General features: G+C 53.0%; 3 protein-coding genes and 2 pseudogenes across 3 annotated transcripts; all 5 read left to right on the forward strand.

Annotated features, from left to right (window-relative positions):
• Window positions 1-1,596: 1,596 nt before the first annotated feature.
• SAPIO_CDS9958 (Pre-mRNA-splicing factor ISY1) lies at window positions 1,597-2,390 on the forward strand (the record flags this gene model as incomplete). Its single annotated transcript, XM_016791237.1, has 2 exons — window positions 1,597-1,599; window positions 1,659-2,390. 2 exons carry the CDS (start codon window positions 1,597-1,599, stop codon window positions 2,388-2,390), a joined length of 735 nt encoding a protein of 244 aa, XP_016639081.1.
• Window positions 2,391-3,453: 1,063 nt separating this feature from the next.
• SAPIO_CDS9959 (putative exo-1,4-beta-xylosidase bxlB) lies at window positions 3,454-6,104 on the forward strand (the record flags this gene model as incomplete). The annotated part of the gene is made up of 6 exons (XM_016791238.1): window positions 3,454-3,546; window positions 3,625-3,681; window positions 3,737-3,971; window positions 4,037-4,285; window positions 4,367-5,543; window positions 5,600-6,104. 6 exons carry the CDS (start codon window positions 3,454-3,456, stop codon window positions 6,102-6,104), a joined length of 2,316 nt encoding a protein of 771 aa, XP_016639082.1.
• Window positions 6,105-9,604: 3,500 nt separating this feature from the next.
• Window positions 9,605-10,819, forward strand: SAPIO_CDS9960 (annotated as a pseudogene; the record flags this gene model as incomplete).
• A 1,689-nt stretch (window positions 10,820-12,508) lies between these two features.
• On the forward strand, window positions 12,509-15,062 carry SAPIO_CDS9961 (uncharacterized protein; the record flags this gene model as incomplete). The annotated part of the gene is made up of 2 exons (XM_016791239.1): window positions 12,509-12,555; window positions 12,680-15,062. The coding sequence occupies 2 exons, from the start codon at window positions 12,509-12,511 to the stop codon at window positions 15,060-15,062; spliced, it is 2,430 nt and encodes an 809-aa protein (XP_016639083.1).
• Window positions 15,063-16,907: 1,845 nt separating this feature from the next.
• SAPIO_CDS9962 lies at window positions 16,908-18,119 on the forward strand (annotated as a pseudogene; the record flags this gene model as incomplete).
• Between the last annotated feature and the right edge of the window lie 2,118 nt (window positions 18,120-20,237).

Below are 20,237 nucleotides of genomic sequence, written 5' to 3' on the forward strand. Positions count from 1 at the left end.
TGGAAGAAGAAAAGATGAACGGGGGTACAGGAAATCTCGGGGTACCCTCAGATTAGCTCTCTTAGGTTCTCACCGACAGAGACGCTGTTAGGCTCCCTGGGTCATCCAGAGTGAAACGCGCGCCCATCTGCCTGCAAATTTGGCTTTTTGGACCTTCTCTAAGTCATCACCGGGCTTGTAGATAGAGTATCATGGGGGAAAAAAATCCCCCGTAGCGTTCGATGGGAATATATTTCAAAGCCCTGCGACCTGCTACACAGGGGTAGAAGTGGGCGACCACTTGGCCAGGAAAAGTGCTGCACCGTAGGTGGATCTAATGAAGAGCACAGGTAAGCCAAACCGTATAAAGACCACTGAAAGAAGGGAATGCAAAACTCACCAGCCAGCTCCGATTGAAAACTTTCTAAATTGCCGTCATCGGCGCCCGTTGCCGATTACTTTTGCTGGCCTTGCCACCATGCCTGTGCGATGTAGGGTCAGCTAGCAAAAAATGCGGACAAACGGATACAGTTATGTATGTAGCCTCTTGCGAAGTGTGCGGTTGTCGTCATAGCGGCACAATATCCACCTAGGATTGCAGCTCGCTTTCCTGTGCCAAACAAGCCAGCCATACGGTAGGTTGTGTAAATTGTTTTGTAGTGAAAAACAACATCTGCTCAGATTTCTGTTCTTAAAACTTCGGAGTTTTGATCATCTACCCAGAAGCACGGTTTCCGAAGAAACCAGTGCCTAGCCGGGGATCATAGCTCTCTATGAGTCTTCTCGTCATCGCAGATAGATGTTTAGGAAGAAAAGGGGTAGGGAAATGGTTGTGCCGATAGCCACACACGAGGGACGATGGGATGTTGCACCGAGGATGGGAAATCGAATGCTGGACGACCATGTGGGAGAATCACTGTGAGATGTTGGGCAGCAAGGCTTGCAGGAACATTTCTACCAGTGCACGGTTCGATGGAAAGAGGATACGGGAGAGGATCGGAAATGGAATCTAGGCGAGGTACGACTCAGAGAATGCTGGGCAGGCGAACAAGTACGAGGTACGAGGGCGAATTCAGCAAGACGAGAGCGGGACGCTTAGCACTGAAACTCGAGGAACATCGAAACGGAGGCGAAATACGATCGAAGTACTGGGCGGAGGAAAAGTAGGCACAGAACGGGACCGGCTTAGTTACGGACGAGGCGTGGCTGGAGGAGAGGTGGGATGTACGGAGGGTCGTGATGGCATCGGCACATGGGAGGATGAGGAGGAGGAGAAGGTGAGGTGGGCTGAGCTCTCTACGCGCCTGGCGCGACCTTTTGAGGGAGGTCTTTGGTGGGTCCGACATAGCTTACCACACTGAATGAATGATGACTAAGCAAATGGACCACCTCCAGCTTTGGGGAACAACGAAACCCAGCCTCAGAACTTCACCCCCCGACAAGGCTGCTCGCAAAAACGAAGCGGTACGGAAATCTCAACCGTGCCCTTTTCCAACCTCTCTCACCCCTGTTTTCGTATCGTAACGAGACAAGCCAGCTAGCTGCACAGCTCCGGGATCGCGACGCCAGAATTCCCTCGTCTCCCATCTTCCAACCCGTCGCCGCACCACCGTCAAAATGGTATGACCAATTTTCTCCCCAGGTCGACATGAACGAAGAATACCACTAACTTCCTTCAGGCGCGAAACTCGGAAAAAGCCCAGTCCATGCTCTTCCGCTTCCGCGAAGCGCAAGCCGCCGACCTAGGCCTCTTCGACGCAGCGCGCACACGACGCCCCAAACTAATCACCGAAGTCGACTCGATCCCGGCCTGCGAAAAGTGGCGCGGCCAAGTTCTCAAGGAGATCTCGCGCAAGGTGACCAAGATCCAGGACCCGGCGCTCAGTGACTATCAGATCCGCGACCTCAACGACGAGATCAACAAGCTCATGCGCGAGAAGCACATGTGGGAGATACAGATACGGAACCTGGGTGGGCCGAATTACATGCGCGCCGCGGCAAAAGTGTACGACGACCAGGGGAGGGAGATACCCGGCAGGGGGAAAGGGTACAAGTATTTTGGAAGGGCGAGGGATTTACCGGGTGTGAAGGAGCTGTTTGAGGCGGCGAGGGCGAAGAAGGCGGAGGAGAAACCGTTGGAGGCGAGGGCGGATATTAGGAGGCAGGTGGATGCGGCGTATTATGGGTGGAGTCCTGATGAGGAGGACGATGAGTTGCTGGCGTATGAGGCTGCGAGGGAGAAGGAGGCTTTTGAGAATATGGCGGATACTGGGAACCCGGAGCCGCCGCCTGGGTGGGAGCCGTTGCCCGGTGATTCTGGGGATGGGAAGGAGTGGCAGCTGCCGACGTTGGAAGAGGTGCAAGAGGAGCTGATCGATCGGCGGAGACGAAAGCTTCTCGAGCAATTATAACGGTAGGGCACTTTTGTCCGCGGTCCAACAGGGCCTTACTTACCTAGCCTTCCTCGGCGGCATCTCCATCGAGATTCACGGTTCTCTTAATGTTATCTAGCGGATTATTTACATATTTCTTTTCTCCTTGTTTCTTTGGGAAGGTCATAGCATTTCATGTATATCATCTCGGTCAGGACGGGCAAGGGTTTATCTGGTAAAGAATTGAATTTTCTCATGATTGTTCTTTCATCAAGCATCGACGTCGCCTCGCCCTCGAACCTGAATCCTGATTAGCCTCAACGCCTCGTTGGGTTATCGTGCATTTGCTAAATCAAGCTACATGCTACTTGATCAATTCGAGTACCCCAAACGCTCTTATCGGCTACCCAATCCCATCGTCCCCATCGAGGAGAGGAAAATTCGGTACTGCCAACTCCAGACGATAATCCCAGGCGGCAGGCATGAGCACTATAACCCCCCTTCGCGGCTGAATTCAACTTCCCCAGACCACCTCACCACTTCCCCAAAGCCCCAAATGCCGAAAGAAAGCCAAGTCAACCCTTCTCCACAATTTCATAAATTGGATAGAACCCGTACCGTCTCCCATTCTCTTAGCCTCCGCTGCTCCGATCCCCGAGGACGCAGGCTTATATGTCTCCCCTCCTTTTTATATTTCTCCGATCCTCAAAGCATGCACGGCTGTTGGTGAGAGGTATAGATGAACTCATCAGGGGGTTAGGTGATATAGATGCACGCAAAGCCCTCGCTGCACTTTATCCAACCTGAAAATAGTAATTTTTTTTGCTGTGAGGGGGATGGCTGGGCACAGTCACATTTCGTGGATGGAGACTCTACGGCTGTTTACCCGCTGCGGTTGCCCTTCTTTATATTGACTGAGAGAGAGGGGAAGGGCAATAGTAATCTCCTTAACCTCAAATCTACATGCGTATAAATATATACAGGATGCGCAATGGGGGTCCTGTTAGAAGAGTCTGTATCTCATTCGCGTTCTAGCTGTGTGAGCGGGAGACGCCAGTGCCACTCAAGACCGAGGAGTGTCACGATCGATCCGACCGCCATCATGACTTTCAGATCGACATTGGCGGTACTCGCCGCCTTCGCGATGCCGATTCTTGCGCAGAATGGCCAATTCCCTGACTGCGCATCTGGGCCGGTATGAAAGTCCACCATTTCCCACCTTCCTAGAATTGGCGCAGCAGTGCCCCAAGATCACTAACTATCCATAAAAAAGCTCGCTTCCAACAAGGTCTGCGACACTAGTCTAGATCCATGGACCCGCGCTATGGCGGTAAGTTTTGATGAGAAACAAGGTGACGTACTGCGCTGACAAGTTTGTGATGAAGCTTGTGGAGGCCATGACCCTCCAGGAGAAAATCGCTAACTCCGAAGCCGAGTCGCCGGGGATCCAGCGCCTGGGGCTCCCCAAGTACACCTGGTGGAACGAAGCTCTACATGGAGTCGCGCGCTCGAGAGGTGTTAGCTTTAAGCAGAACGGCGAATTTAGCTACGCGACGTCTTTCCCACAGCCTATTACCATGGGCGCCGCTTTTGATATGGATCTGGTTGAGGGGTTTGCTAGTGAGTTAATCCAAAGGTTGCTGAAGGAGGGGTGTTCCCGGATGAGTTCTAACAGATTGACATAGATGTCACATCAACCGAGGCGAGAGCATTCAACAACGCTGGCCAGGCTGGTCTCACATACTGGACGCCCAACATCAACCCTTACCGGGACCCGAGGTGGGGCCGTGGCATGGAGGTGCCTTCAGAAGACGCCTTCTTCATGAGCACTTATGTGAAGCATCTCATCCCCACCATGCAAGGCGGCCAGCATGCAGATCCATACTTTAAGCTCGTCGCAACCTGCAAGCATTACGCGGGCTACGACATTGAGAGTAAGATGCACATACCACCCCAGCGAAGAAATGCCTCTCCCTTGCCGTTCACTTGACTTACACCGCATTGGGAAAACTTAGACTGGCAAGGCAACAAGCGCTACGGCTTCGACGCGAAAATCACCCAGCAAGACCTCCGCGACTATCACCTCCTTCCATTCCAAACATGCGCTCGCGACGTAAACGCCCAGTCCATCATGTGCGCATACAACGCCGTCAACGGCGTGCCCACCTGCGCCGACGACTGGCTCATGAATAAGCTCCTGCGCACGCACTGGAACTGGACCGAGGAGCAGCAGTACGTCACGAGCGATTGCGATTCGCTCAACAATGTCTTCCAGGACCACAGGTACAAGGGCATGAACGCCGCGCAGGTGGCTGCCGAGACGCTCAAGGCGGGATGTGACCTCGATTGCGGGGATTTCTGGCCGCGGAATCTCGGGCAGGCGTATAACCAGGGGCTGTTCGACATTAAGACTCTTGATGATTCGATCGCGAGGAGGTTCGCTGCCATGGTGAGGCTGGGTTACTTTGATCCCAAGGCAGATGTGCCGTACAGGCAAATCGGATGGTCGTCCGTTGCTACACCCGAGGCGCGAGCCTTAGCTCTCCGCGCCGCGACTGAGGGTTTGGTACTCCTAAAGAACAATGGGGCGCTCCCTCTCGAGAAACCCGGCGGCGCCATTAAGGCCGTTGCTGTTGTCGGGCCTCTCGCAGCAGCTACCACGCAAATGCAGGGCAACTACTTTGGTATCCCGCAAAAGATTGTCTCGCCACAAGACGGTTTCAAGGCCGCCGGCTACACAGTTAGCACCGGCCGCGGCTGTGATGTCGGTTGCAGTGGCACGGGACAGTTCAACGAGGCCCTAAACGCAGCTCGCCAGGCCGATGCGGTGATCTACGTCGGCGGTATCGACGTTTCGGTCGAGGCTGAGGACAAGGACCGGAATGACATCACATGGCCCGGCCAGCAGTTAGCTCTCATTAAGCAGCTCGGGGCGGCCGCGACAGATAAACCTTTTATCGTCGTGCATCTGGGTACCATGCTTGACTCGACGGCAATTGTCCAGGATGATAACGTCGATGCGCTAATTTGGGGAGGGTATCCGGGGCAGGATGGTGGAACTGCGATTGCGAACATCGTTTCTGGAGTCAGCGCACCAGCTGGAAGGTTGCCTGTAACTCAGTATCCTGGCAGCTATACTCGCGATGTGAAGATGACGGACATGAACCTTCGACCGGGCCAGGGCAATCCGGGGTAAGCTCCATGATAATCCGAAGAAGTGTGGAATACTACTGACAATCCACAAACAGGCGAACCTACAAATGGTACACAGGAACACCCGTTTTCGAATTTGGCCATGGCCTCCACTACACCAACTTCAGCCTTACCTTCGATCCAGATCACATCGGCGACCTTCCGGCGACCTTTAACACGGCCGAACTCGTGTCACAGGAATCTGAGGAACTCTACAGGGACCTTTACCCGTTCACGTCGATCCCCGTCAAGGTAACCAATGACGGTGAAGTAGCTTCAGACTTTGTTGTTTTGGCGTTCCTCAAGGGTGAGTACGGTCCAGAACCGTACCCGAAGAAGAGACTCGTGGCTTTCACGCGCTTCCACGACGTGGCGCCGGGTGGGACGGCTACAGCTTCTCTGGACATCAACGTCGGCACGATTGCCCGTGGCGACGAGAAGGGAGACCTCGTGCTATTCCCTGGAAAGTATAGCATCGTGCTTGACATTGATGATCAAGATGTGTGGGAGTTTACCATTGAGGGCGAGAACGAACTGCTAGATTCTTGGCCGGCGAGGTGAGACGTAGCTGGGAGGAGGGAGATTACTTCGTATTCGCAATTAAGTGGAAATATTGTTCTCATCAACTGCATTTCTGCCTTTCCACTCTCTCTCTCTCTCTCTCTCTCTCTCTCTGGTGAATAAAATGATCTGCGGCTAGGCAGGAGGGTCGTCTCGGAAGAGCCGCGATCTAGTAAGGCCCTAAGAGGCAGCTAGCCCTTCGAAAGTGCTCGGATGCTTTTTAGTTTCTCGTATGGCGGGAAGCCACCGCACTACGGACAGGCTGAGATCATAGCCCGAGCCAAATATTGGCATCGGGCGAATGTCTGTTATCAAGGACGAAGTATTCACCGGTCCTGGGGAACTCGGAAGCGCAAGATCTCGAAAGGGACAGTAATGTTGCCAATGTCTAGGGTTCATGGCGCGTTTTGATTCTCTTTTGAACGGATCGATGTCTCTCATCAACCTGTCAAGCCAGCATGTGCCCACGCTGAGCTCATTGCTGGAACAGCTCGTTAGAGCAGGCTGGCCTGCACGATTCTTCCGAGTCTGGCCAAGCGCCCCCAGAAACCAGGACTCTCCCAAATCTCGGGACGAAGGAAGGTGCTCTTTCGAGAGACATGACCGTTATGGCCGCTATGACGTTAGATAGTTGATGGAAGAAAACATCAATGTTGTTGCCTCGCGAAGCAATCGGCGATCAAGAGGGAACGCTGAAGCCCTCGAAGCAAACATCGCCGTGCCTGTCAAGGTTTCGAGACATGGTAGCCAGAAGTATCAGTTACATCCGCCATACCCATCAGGGCTGGAGTGAGGTACATATGCAGCGCAAAGTATCACTAAAATTCTCCATGCAGCTAGGCCGCCCCAAAGCAGCCGCAGAACGAAGACGTCGCGGAGCAGGCAACTCTCTACCACTCGGCATGGTCACAATGTCAGCAAAACGGAAATATGGAACCGCCCGTGCTGGGGGAGGCTGAGATTACCCCTGAACGGCACAGGCACGAGTAAAAATAGTGTGGCGCTCGGGCTCCATCGCGACTGGATATGGGCTCAACATGATGGAGCAATGAGGGCTTTGATGCTGGTCCAGCTGAAGTCTGTGGATGAAATACTATCAATCCAATTGATCAATCACTGAGGCAAGTAATACCGTCTGCATTAGTCAAATATTTCCTGGCCTTGGTGATTCCGCCCAGTTTCTGTCCCAGCGTCGTATTCCATCCGTGACCAAGGCACACTTAATCCACGCATTAATACCCTAGCGCACTTCCAGAGCCTAGCTTCTCGTCGACAAACAATGACGAAGTGGGCATGGAGCCCGAGACACCGTTTGTGGACAACTTGATCACCAGATTGCCTTCTCACCTCCTCACTCTTCGATCTTCGAACGCGAGAGGGTCCTAGTCTGAAAGTGTCCTTTGTCTCGAGGTTGGATTTGCGTCGTCAACAGTGTCTCACGAAGAGCACGTTCAAGGGTCATTTTCGCTTTGGTGAATAGCAATGTTTGCTTCTTCCTTGCTGTTGACGGTTGCCAAGCATGCCGTTTGCCGGGTCCCGGATCCGTCCCGCCTGCTCCAGAGCACAAGGAGATCAATAATTGCATAATATTCTAATATCGCATATTCCAATTATTTTAAGAGATTTCAAGAACTGCATTTAACTTTGTCGTCGTTGAATAGGAGATATATCGAAAAGACAAGCAAAGGTAACGTGAGTTTTAAAATCTAGTAATATACTGAGGTACGACAGCCACAGTCGTTCCAATGGCAGTGACCACAGCCTTTATGCGCCGAGTAGCCCGTAAAGGAGGTCATCGCTGCTGTATGCACACGGCGTGTTTGGCCATTCTTCCACCCGGCCTGGTGTATAGTAAACTACATCTTGCACGAGAAGTTTTCTGATATTATTTGTGGCAAGGACAGGATGAGGATCGGACCTTGGATGAATGTCGTCTGGCTCGGAGATACGAGAGACCTCGCCGTTCATATCGACCTAGTTCACGTTCTAGTCTTCCTGGTACTTGATACCGTCCACACATTAGACGATTAACCGGTGTAGGTCGAGATGAATGTGATAGAGGGCCGAGGGGAACGATACTCAGACATGTATATTCCTTGATTTCGGCGCCAGCAGGGAAGCCTAGACCAGTACAGTTAATATTGTTTCTGAGGCACCTTGCCATCATCTTATTAGACTCAAGAAGCTAAGGTGGGCAACTGCTGCAACTGCTCTACCTCACCACACATTCTCTTGCCATCACATTTCTGCCCGTGGCTGGCTGAGGGAGATGTGGACAGCCCCGGTGAATAAGTAAGCTAGATCCACCGCTGTTTGAAAATCAACGTTGACGTCAGTGTCTTGAAATCAGGTCCGTAAGAAAGTGTTGTCGTCACTCTCTGCGTGTAGTTCGGGCGTCCTCCTACAGACAGCCAAAGAGCTTCGCCACTCATCGGATGCACAGTGGGAAGGTTAGCCGAGGGCAGTCCGATCGTTTCAATCGCCGACTTGAACTCCTTCGCGCTACCTCCCGAATGCACTTCAAAGACGGGCCGTCCCGTGTTGGGGGCGTCCTGCAAATGCAAGAGTGCCGATCGGTGATGCGACTGGAGCCGCCGAAATACGCTGGCTGGTTGGGCGCGCGTCATGAGCCTCGGAACATCGTTGGGCAGATTAATGCGGACGGCGTCAGCGGGAGAGAAGGTTAACCTCTCTCAGCAGTCGTTAATTGGAAGAAACGCAGAAAAGCAATCATCCTCCCCGCCCGCCCCTCCTTGCCCAATGCAGTATGATTGAAGATCTAGAGAGCAGGCGCTGAGAGAGCCGAAGTATTGATCTACAGCTGATGATGTGTACAATAAAAGCACATTGATGCCATCCTCTTTCTCAGCCCTAGATACAACTAACACAGAATGACTGCAGTATAATTGCGGGGTTGGTGAGGATCATCCCCTCGGCGGGAGTTTCAGCCCGCCCTCTCCTCTCCTTGTGGTGCACATGTGAGGTATTTCAATCCGCTCACTCGCCGGCCCGGGAATTCTAGACTTCGGAGGCGTCCGGAGTTTGCGCCCAGCCAGCCAGCCACCAGCCGATCGGCAAGAGGCCGGTCCCCGAGAATGTTATCCGCTTTACCTTACTGGTCCCGTTTGCAGTCGGACTTCTGTTAATGCTTCGCCATTCATCACATGAACGGACAAATAGTGAGACGCGCATCAACACGCCTGATTCACCGCCTGGCAAGTCGGTGTAAAAGGGGGGGGGAGGATATCGAAGACTGCCCCAAAAACCAACCAGTCCAGGCAGTGGGCGAGAGTGGCACTTGTGGAAATAGAGATAGATGTGAGAGGACGATACATCCTCTCCACGCACTCACACATGTGCATATATATAGCGTTTGGTGTCCGCATCTAAATCCCTTCTTCAATAACACACAGCTCCTTATCGCTAAACTTTCTCATCAAAACATCTTCAGTCCCCAAAACTTGTTCTACCTTAATCAGTCATACATTGAGCCCAGCAACATGGCAGACATCCAGACCAATCAGACCCGTGAATATGGCGATCTCATCGTCACCATGACATCTGACTACACATGGCGATGGGATGACCGAGGTAGCGGTGCCGATAGAGATGGTGGCTTTTGGCATGCCAAAGCACAGGGAAACCTCAAACCCCTTGGCTCCATCGGATTTTCGAGCTATAATAGCCCCGTTCGGAAGCGAGCAACGCTCTTGGTTGGGCCCAAGTCTGGCAGCAGTAAGCCAGCGGTTGCCGCACCGACGGATTATACCTTGATCTGGACCGACGCGAAGAGCGGCGGAAAATATGACGGGTCCTTCTGGCGTCCTGTGGCCCCGTCCGGCTATGTGGCCGTCGGAGATGTCGTCATGGGGAGCTGGAGCAAGCCGAGCACCAGCGACATCTGGTGTGTGAGAGCCGACCTCGTTTCGGAGGGCCGATATAGAGATACGCTCGTGTGGAACGACAAGGGCTCGGGCGCCAAAGCCGACTGCTCCATATGGGATATTCACCCAATCTCCATCGGCACCTACGGCACCGATAAAATCCCCCTCACTGCCGACTGCTTCCGGGCCAACAACGCCTACTCAATGCCCGATACGTCAATCGCCCGCGTCCCGCTTCTGGAGATGAAGAAGGACTTCACGCAGTTCAATACTCCGCTGCCGGACCTGGACCCGCATAAGCTGCCGAGCAGAGGCGACACATTCGGCAAGCTGGAGCAGTGCCGCGTTGTGCTGCCATTTATCGCCTACTTCGATGCCGAAGACCAGCAGTGCGTAGACAACGTTGCAAACCCTTTCTGCATTTCGAGCAGGTCCATCGCCTGGACGGTGTCGGAAGTCTACAATAACGATAGTAGTGGGTCGATTAGACGTACGGATTCGGTAACGACTGGGCTTTCAACGGAGAAGTCAGAGAGCTTCTCCCATAGCGCCGGTGTTAGTGTCTCATCCTCCTTCGGCGTCTTAGGAGCCAGCTTCGACGTCAGCTTGAACTACCAGTTCAGCTACCAACAGAACAGCTCCTACACTGAGTATGAGGTGCATACGAGAGAGGTAGAGTTCACTGTTGGCCCGTATTCCGCCACTGTTGTGTTCGCTAAGCACATATGGCTCAAGAGCACTCGCTCGGACGAATCCTGGGTTCTGGGAGAGGTTGAATTCGATGCCAACGAGGAGCTTCACCTGAAGGGCGTTTCGCTCAAGGATGACTAGTTGGTTTGTCTTTTGAGAGCTACCCCAAGATTGAATTGCTTGTTGCTTGGCTTTTGTTTATGCTGTGGCGAGTACACGGGTAGGCCAGGCCAGGCCAGAATACTGGCTGCAGAGACTGGTGGTGGCTTCGGTCTTGTCTGAGCTCTCCGATTCTTTGAATAAAGCTTATAGTTGGTTAAAATTCGGATAAGGTACTATTTCAATTTAGGGAGATACTTCAATATAGGAATAAGACCAGTCTGATGTTGCGTTATGCTGACACCCCGAGTTGAGAATGAGGTCTGAGCTCATTGGCCCTGTCGAACAATGAATTGTTTTCCTCCGAGGTGCTTTGTACAGGGCTGTGTGACAGGGGCAATGTGTGAGGTGTAAAGTACAAAGTACAAAGAACATCGCAGTACCAAGGAACTTACCCGCACCCCGAATGCAGGTACGAAAATACGACTCGACATTCCTTTTTTTCCTTCTCCTCATGGCGCCTGCCTTGGGATTTTTCCAACTTTCTCGTGGGGTCCGACCCAAACCCGAACCCGCTCCTCGAAAAATCAATGGCAATGGAGCACTGCGGAGAGTCTTTTCACTCACCAAATTCAGAAACGCGCCGTCCGTGCCCACCAGAAAAGATGGGACCAGTGACGTGATGGCTCGCTTTGTGCCTCCTCGCCAGGGGCTAAGGTCTCGCCCCGTCCAGTTGCTATTCCTGGTCCGTCGCTGCCCAGTGGGCATCCGACCAAACCCAAACCGTCTTCGACCTTCTCCACCTATCATCAAATGGACCCCTGAGCCTTGTTCTTGGCATCCCGGTTCCTAGTACGAAGTATCTTCTTCCGCCTCCGTCACCGTCAAGTGGAGAGTGCACTGAGGTAGAGTCTACACTACACTGCTTCGGACTAGCATCAGGAGAGCAGAGCTTGCCTTACCGCAGGAAAGGGGACTGAACTGCACTATTATGGAGAAGACCAGGGCGAAGAATTTCTCCCGTTCGAGAAGGAAACTCGGGATTATCCCACTCTCTCGTTCCCGTTACTTCGCGCATTTATTTAGTCTTTTCTTTCCCACTTTCCATGCTACTCCATCATCTGATCCTTTGTTTCTGAATCAGGTCGACGAGACTGTCTTGCAGCCGACAGCGGGTTCGTGGTGTCTCCAGACTCCAGCTGAACTTTGTCTGATCTCGCTCGCGTCTGGTTTGTCGCTCAGCCTCCATCCTTCACAACCAGAAAAACCACTGGCCTGGAGGCTCCAGAACCAAAAAAGTGGCTGCATGTCTTGACGCCCTTACGAAAGTCGGGTTTTGGGCTCTTGCCAACTTTAGAATTCTTCTTCTCTTTATAGCATTCGCTTCTTTCTTAAGATTTCCTTAGAGGACATTCCTGATCGTTCTTTTACCTTTTCCTTGCTCGGTCCATTTTTCGATTCCCCAGTGCCGTGTGTATCACCTATATTAAGGCCCGCAGCGAGTGTCGGACGAGCTGAAGAAAAGAAGGGGAAATACGAGAAGGCAACCACGCCTTTTCATGCAACTCGCATTAGAGGCCGACGATAACGACCCCTGTCCCCTAGTCAAACGGCTCTTGGGCCTTCCCTCTCTCGCTTAAAACCCAGCCATGATATCTTCGCCGACTCTAATTTTCTGGAGTCTGTAATCGAGGAGATATCTCGACTAATAATCCAACTTTTCGATTCACAATGGTGTCATTCTTTGGCATAAAATTCAAAGGGGAGAAGAAGAAGAAGTAAGTCCTCTCTTATATGCGTCTAAAATAGCCGCCGGCTTGGATCTACGAGCCCTCCAAGCATGCCTCAGTATTGATGGGTCGGCGATCTTGGTTCTAACTGTCTGTCTTCCCGTCTTAATAGGAAACCACCGCCGGAGAGACCTCCTCTCCTAAAGTCGCCATGGAGGCAAGAGGAAAAGATCGAAAACCCCGAGCTGTTCGCCCCTTCGTTAAATCACCCCAGGATATTTCGTGGCGGCGAGCGGCCGGAATCCAGGCCGAACTCTGTCATAGACCGAATGTCGAGGCCTGGGACAGCCATGTCGATGCGGTCCGCTGTCGGTATGGTGCGGCCACCCTTTGCCAGCGGTCTCTATGCGAACGGTGGGGCATCAAGCATGATTGACCTTACGGCGCCTCCTTCGAATCCCCCATCGATCTCGAACTTCCGCATGAACTCCTCGGTAGATTTGCGCCATCACTTCGGACACACGGGATCCATCAGCAGTATAGACTCTCGTCCCGGCACATCTTCCGGTATGGAAAGACCGACCTTGGAGTTGCCTTTTGGCAAGGACTTGGCAGCACCCCGTTCTCGTGGACGTTCGCCACTGGGCTCTTCGGCAACTGCGGAGGATTTTGCCGCTTCGAGACACGAACCGGACAGCCCTCCGAGACTTAACGGTCCTCCCGTTTTCGTACATGAACCCTCGGACGAGTCTGAACGCGACGCTCGGAGGGGGATCCCGTCTCCTCCCCACTCCATCCTCGATACGGACAAGCCGAGCGCCATCGAACTGAGCGCACCAGATACGAAGCGCAGTGCCAGCTCTCTCAGGCATGTAAGCAACGCCGGAGACGAGGACGCTGGCCGCCACCGCCTTTCCTCCGGCACGACTTCACCCACACCTTCGACGTCTCTTTCAGCAAGTGGATCTCAACGTCCCGCTCCTCTACCTTCTCCAGCACCATCTGACGCTACGAAACGCGAAAGCGACGAGTCAGAAGCCCCACGATGGGGCATACCTGTAATTCAAACTGTCCAATCACGCCGGGATACGCTGAAGGTCGAAATGCCCCGGCAGCCTAGTATCATGATGAATATCGAGGACCTGGGTAAATCACCCTTTGCCGACTTTAAGTTCACTGATGATAGCGATGAGGACGAGAAGAAGACTTCGCCTCCACCTACCACACGGCCACATGTGCTCCCCTCCCCTACATCTCCGAGGGAGATGTTCCGTGCTAACCGGCCAGCGCCTCTGCAACTGAACACCTCCCCACCGAAGCCCAACGTCGTCGCGGCTCCTACCTCAGCCGGGCTGGGCATCGCATCTCCAAGCTGGCCGCTTGCAAACGACTCCGTCCTTACCCCCGATCGTAATAATGAGCAAGGAGCGCAGACGCCCCACCAATTTGAGGCTCCTGCCCTCATCATGGGTTCCACTCCACCCCGGAGCCCAGTGCACGCAGAGATCCGCGGCCGGCAAATGCACCCCGATGTGCTCAGACCTGGACCTGCAATGAGGCCACCTCCCGGACCGGCGAGGGGCCCATCCCCGCAGGACATGCGACACGGTCCCCCGCCGGGCCGCGGACCTTCCCCACCCAGAGGTAGGGGTCCTCACCCGAATCATCCAAACAATGGAAACCCCGGACCCAGAAGATCCCCCACCGAAGGAATGGGGCCCCGCCCTAGACCCGGACCAGGTCCCGGCCCCGGGCCACGGCCTAACGGCATGGCGCCGCATCCACCCCGTGGTCCCATGGGCCCCATGGGACGAGGCGGTCCTATGAGGTCGCCACCACCTCCAGGTATGCGGCCGTATAATGGGTCCCCAGGACCTCGAGGTCCACCACCCAACAGGGCTATGGACCCCCGTGGCCCTCCCAATGATCACCCGCACCCGCCCCGACAAGGCCAGGGCCGACCTACCATACGAGCCGTTCAAGAACCCGTGGAGCGGCCACGACCAGCCGAACTCGCGAGGTTCCAGGATGTTGAGCTCGACTTATCTTTTACCTTCCCTAGCCCCAAGAACTTCGAGCCCGAGGTTCGCAGCTCTGACTTTTCCGCTCCCCGAGAGGCTCCACAACGCTCGCCAATGGCGGCGCCGTCGTCTGGCGGCCATCTACCCGTATCGCCACTAAGCGACACCAACTGGCCCCTATCCGTGCCGATGCCATCGCCATCAATCTCTCTCCCTAGCTTCTCGGCGCCAACAACGCCTCTCCCGCTGACACCTACCCACAAGCCTCCCATGTCCGACAGCGAGTCCTCGCCGCACCCCCCTCCATCTCTACGAGTAGCTACCAACCGGCAACAGCCCAGCGACCTGCCACCTCTCGAACCTCCGCCGAAGAATCCCATGCGCACGGCATCCCCATCGCCAATGGGAAGGAAGCCCCAGCAGCCCGCGGTGGGCAAGGCGCCGCCGAAGAATCCGAGAGAGCAGTTTCTCGGAACGCAGAGTTTGGTGAGACAAACGGGGATCCCGGATAGGTTTGGCACGGCATTTATATGAATAGCGCGGTGGTTTGGCTCGCACTAGTTCTTGTTGTTTTGTTTGGGATTATCTGATCTTAATCGTAATGTCTTTTGTTCTTTTGGCAAATACCTGGTGGGTTCTAAGATATCCATGGATCGGATGCGGATTGAAAATTGACATTCGGAGTGATGGGCATATATATATCTATAGATGGCGGGTTTGAAAATATACGATGTGCATTTCGATGACTTGTTCGATGCTGAGCGCGTGCTTTCGTTTCAGCCATGGGGGATTCATACCTGTGTAGAGCAGCGGAGTTGAACAACAGAAGAATTGATGCGGCTCGAACTAGACCGGGTTCTACGTCCTGGAGTGTGTAATTCTGTCTATCCGTTACACACGGAAAACGAATTCACGAGATTTGTTTATCGGCCGAAAGTAATTCTTCGGGACCTCCGGCTCGTGATGGAGATCCGGCTCCGAGAAGACGGCGGGCGACGTCCGGAGTTTCTTGAAGAAAAGTAAGAATACTCCTCCCTGCGTCCGCCCCTCCGCCCGAGTCCAATCACCTATCACCTGGGTGGTCACCCATAAACCAGGGGAAAATAAAGAATAAAAAATAGTTCATTCCAATGGTCGGGCATCTACTCCGTACAAAGGCATTACGAAGGACTTTAAACGGTGGTGCTAGAGCAAGCCACACTTGCTCCCACTCTTCAAATTGTAATCAATATTCTGCACTATCCCTTCGTCCTTGGCGCCCGTGGGGTTTCGCGTTGTTCGTTTTCCAAGGAAGCATCAGCGATTCTGGGAAAAAACGATGCAGACATCCCGCGCTAGAGTCGGGAGGCGCTGTTCACATGGTCGTTTTTGGGGGAATGGGGGTTTCTAAGACTCCCCGGACTGGCGTGATGGACCAGGTTATTGTGTGTAATAGGTACGAAGTAATGGGATCAATTTGATACTATTTGATACTATTCTGCTTCTTAACCAGCCATCCAAGCTAGCCATAACCAGGCCGTGGGATTGATGGTGTGCAACAGGGGCCTCTGCAACGGTTCTTGAGCCTAGCGACCTTGCGGCGACCAGGTTCGGCCAGAAGCGGGGGCATATTTTTTTTTCTTTCTTTTATCGCCATCTCATGAAGTTTTTTTTTCTTAATCAATCTCTCACATTTCCTCCCAACTTAAGAAACTCAATTGACGCTGCCTTTGCAAACTCAGTTTCCAAGTTTGCTCGAGACCGGCTTCAAACTCTATTTTTTTTCTCTTTAATATTTCCCTCTTCCGTCGTCTATGACGCCCTTCCCTCTCGTCGCTCCCCTCAACACCATCAACTCGACGGCACATCGCTGTATGTGCCGAGTCAGGCACTAGAATTACCAGCAGGCGACTTTGAAGTCTTTGCGCTTGCTGAAAGGGGACGAAGAAAGACTTACTGGAGAACAGTAAAACAGACAAGAGAATTAAGAAAAGAGGATCTTTCTAGAATTATATTCCTTCCTTTCTTTCCAGTTGGAATCGAGGGTTGAACATATCAGTCCCAGCGATAGACAACTTTTTTATTACTCGAAGAGGAGACATCTCTTGATGATCGGTTAGGACCAAGAGACTGATTTGTTCGAGTTTTTATTTCATTTATATTTTTCCCAACTTAGCGCTGCTTGGTATGTTGAGATAAAAATGGCAAAGAAAAAAAAACGTGGCAGGCGCATGTCTAACGAGCGATTCAGGTGTTGCTATCTCACGTCTTGGACTCATCCACAGCTTTGGATACAGAAGACGTCTGCAGACAGCGAAACAGGAGCACTACTGCCTTCTTGCTCTCGAAAGGAACGTAGCAAAAAGAAACAAGGGCGTTGCGGCAAACAGGAAAAAAAAAATGCCAACCATCCCCGTTCCCATCAAGGGCTTCGGCACCATCAACCCCGTCGTTGTCCAAGAAAACACGGTCGGCTCCAATGACGCCTCGTCCACCCCCGAAGACGAGCTCGTTCGTCAAGGCCTAGAAAAGATCCAAGCCCAGCGCGTGTACTGGTACTCGTACCTCACGACCATCGACTTCTGGCTAGTCCTCCTCGTGGGCCAGGTCCTCGCCCTCTGCATCACGGCCACCAACACCTTCTCGTCCTTCCTGGCCGAGAACGACACGAGCATCCCCGCCTTCCAGGTCATGTTCACCTACGTGCTCATCATCATCATCTACCTCCCCATCTGCCTCTACCACTACGGTCCGCGCAAGTGGGGGCGCGTCGCCCTCCGCCACGGCTGGAAGTACCTCATCTTCGCATTCCTCGACGTCGAGGGGAACTACTTCACCGTCTTGGCCTACAGGTACACCAATATTCTGTCGGCGCAGCTGCTTAATTTCTGGTCCATTGTATGCGTGGTGCTCATCTCCTTCTTCCTTCTACGCGTCCGGTACAAGCTCTTCCAGATCATCGGAATCCTCGTCTGCTGCGGCGGCATGGGCATCCTCCTGGCCTCCGATCACATCCAAGGCACCAACGGCGGAAGGGGCGAGAACATGCTCAAGGGCGACCTCTTCGGCCTCCTTGGCGCCACTCTTTACGGCGTCAGCAACGTTACAGAGGAGTTCCTCGTCAGCAAGCGCCCTATGTACGAGGTCCTCTCGTTCCTTGGAATCTGCGGCCTCTGCATCATCGGTGTCCAGGCCGCCATCTTCGACCGCCACACCATCGAGGGCGTTGTATGGACGGGCCCCGTCATCGGTTACCTCGTCGGGTTCACTCTCGCACTTACCATCTTCTACACCCTTGCCCCCATCATCCTGCGCATGGCCTCGGCGGCGTTTTTCGACATTTCGCTCCTGACTGCTAACTTTTGGGGTGTCATCATCGGCATTCGCGTCTTCGGTTATGTCATCCACTTCATGTACCCCATCGCCTTCGTTCTCATCATCCTTGGTCTCACGACGTATTTCCTTGCCGGGAGCATGCTTGGTGACTCTAAGAAGCCGTGGCTTGGCGAGAACCAAGAGGGGGGTGTCGCGGGTATTGGGACGGCGAAGTTGAAGGCTTTGAACGCCGCAAAGAAGGCTCAGGTAGAGGCCGAAACCACTGTGGAGGTATAGACTGGGGAAAGAGAGAGAGGGGGAGGGGTGAGGGGAGGTTTCTAAAGGGAACACTGAGTTGGGAAAGAAAGAGAGAAGCGTGTTCTTTTAGGAGATCGTAGGTGAGTTTGAATTTTTGTCCCGCATTTGTAGTGACGCTGATCTGGAGACTAACAGTACCGCAGAGTTTACTTTCGAATGGGTGGATAATAGTCTATCGTCAATCTTTAGCTATTTTAATACCCCTTTTCAGAAATACATTTTTGGGAAATGCAATTACCATTTCTCTACCCCTTTCTCTCTACACGTCCGTTGCTTGTCTTTGACTGTCACGAAGATGAAGATGGCATGACCATCCTAGGCTCCGTCTTCTCGGCAGCCGGCCGAGTAAAACCGCTTTATCACAATCTCCTCTTGTAGCCCAAGTAAGCGACTGGCTTCTAAGTATCAACAGTAAAATAACGCCATCTCTAGCAGGGTTTTGCGAGGAACTGGAGAAGGAAACAATATGCAAGACGGATCTACGATGCATTACGAAGGCCAATCAACGGGGCCGCCATGGCCAAGCCGGGATCAAATTACGCAGATCCCACTCGAAATCGGCCGCCGTGCCGACTTCCCCCCGGCGCTTGACGGGGCCGAGCCGTAATCCTAGTCGTCAATGTTCCTTCCCCACAATACTTCCCGAGGACCACACGAACGACCACCGCACATCCTGGCAAGCAAAGCACACGAGTTAGTGCCTCTAGCGGACGACTGTGTTAAGCAGCAGTACTAAGAGACTTACTTCCTTAATCGAGTTTGTCGAGGACTGTTTTGCTGTTGGCGCGGATTCTTTCTTCTTTTTTACAGTATGTGCTTGAAATGGAGGTTGGGTTTTCCCGTCCTCCCGGCGATGCATTTTCTTCACCTCCCCGACTACTAGAATGCTATCGAGTATGTCTATGTTGTGCGGCCTCTCTTCTGTCACCACCCCACTCCTGCAATATATATATATATAGGTTTCATAGTCGAACGCTGTACAAACAGGTAAATGACATCCATCCTTGCAAGGAGTCACCGAGCCCCTAAGAACGAGAGACCTCCCTTCCATCCCTCATAAAGCCATCCGAGGAAAGGCACCCTGGTATTGCTACTTCGTATACCGGCGGCATAAGGTCCTCGGAATTCAAAAAGTGGCTAGAAAAGGGTGATCCTGAAAGATGCGTTGAATCTCTTGAGCTCAAGAAACACAGGTAGTCTCTAGCACTTGCAAGATTTTTTGGACATATCCCCCTTCGAGAAAGGAGGATTCCGTCATAAGGCTCCGATTGTAAGCCCATTGAGGAAAACTGTAGGCTTGGATAACCGACTTAAGGAACACTGTCTAGGGCCTTGAGAATAGGGACTGTCCCAGTTATATGACAAGTAGTCGGTGGTGCGTCCGGTTCAGGTCCTTCGCTGTGACACACCCCACGTAACACATGCCAACTAAGGCTTTGAAGATCCAGAGCCGTGACTGACAGTGGCCGATCTACGTACGTACTACAGGAATTTCACATATGTGCCGACTTGGAGTTGACATATGTGGGGTTAGTTTGAGTGGCCAGAATCCACAGGACTTGCATGAGCGGCTCGCCAGTCTTGCTAGTTTTAGGACACTGGGCTTTGGAAGAAGAGCGCTTTTCGAGGAAGTGGTTGATGTATCTAGCCTCTTCCATTCCCTTCTTTCCTTTCCACCTACCCCCTCCTTAGGTATTCGATTATTGTATTGAGCACCTGCCTTGGAGACTTGGTCGCGAAACGTCCGCCGAGTAGGCAGGAACACTCGATCCAGCCGCAGCAGCTGTTGTGCCACTCGAAGGCAGCCACGTCTATAACGGGCGGCGGCAATGACGTAAAGACAAGCTCTCCACTGCATTGGACTTCGCGCGGAGATTCCTTTCTGCAGTTTACAATTCTGGGCGGCCTGCAAGAGCACTGAATCCTACGGCGGAGGGTACATGTATAGGTCAGCTTAGGCAAGGGAACTTCTTGGGATCGGATTGCGACCTAGTTTTACTTCTTCCATAGCTCCAAGGACCTTGCGGGACCGGAAACACCGAACTACGAACTACAGTGGTGCCCGTCCCGCGACCTCATCCCGGCGGAGAAAAGGAA

This window comes from Scedosporium apiospermum, assembly GCF_000732125.1.
Source record: "Scedosporium apiospermum strain IHEM 14462 chromosome Unknown SEQ_SAPIO_0154, whole genome shotgun sequence".
NCBI classification, from domain to species: Eukaryota; Fungi; Ascomycota; class Sordariomycetes; order Microascales; family Microascaceae; genus Scedosporium; species Scedosporium apiospermum.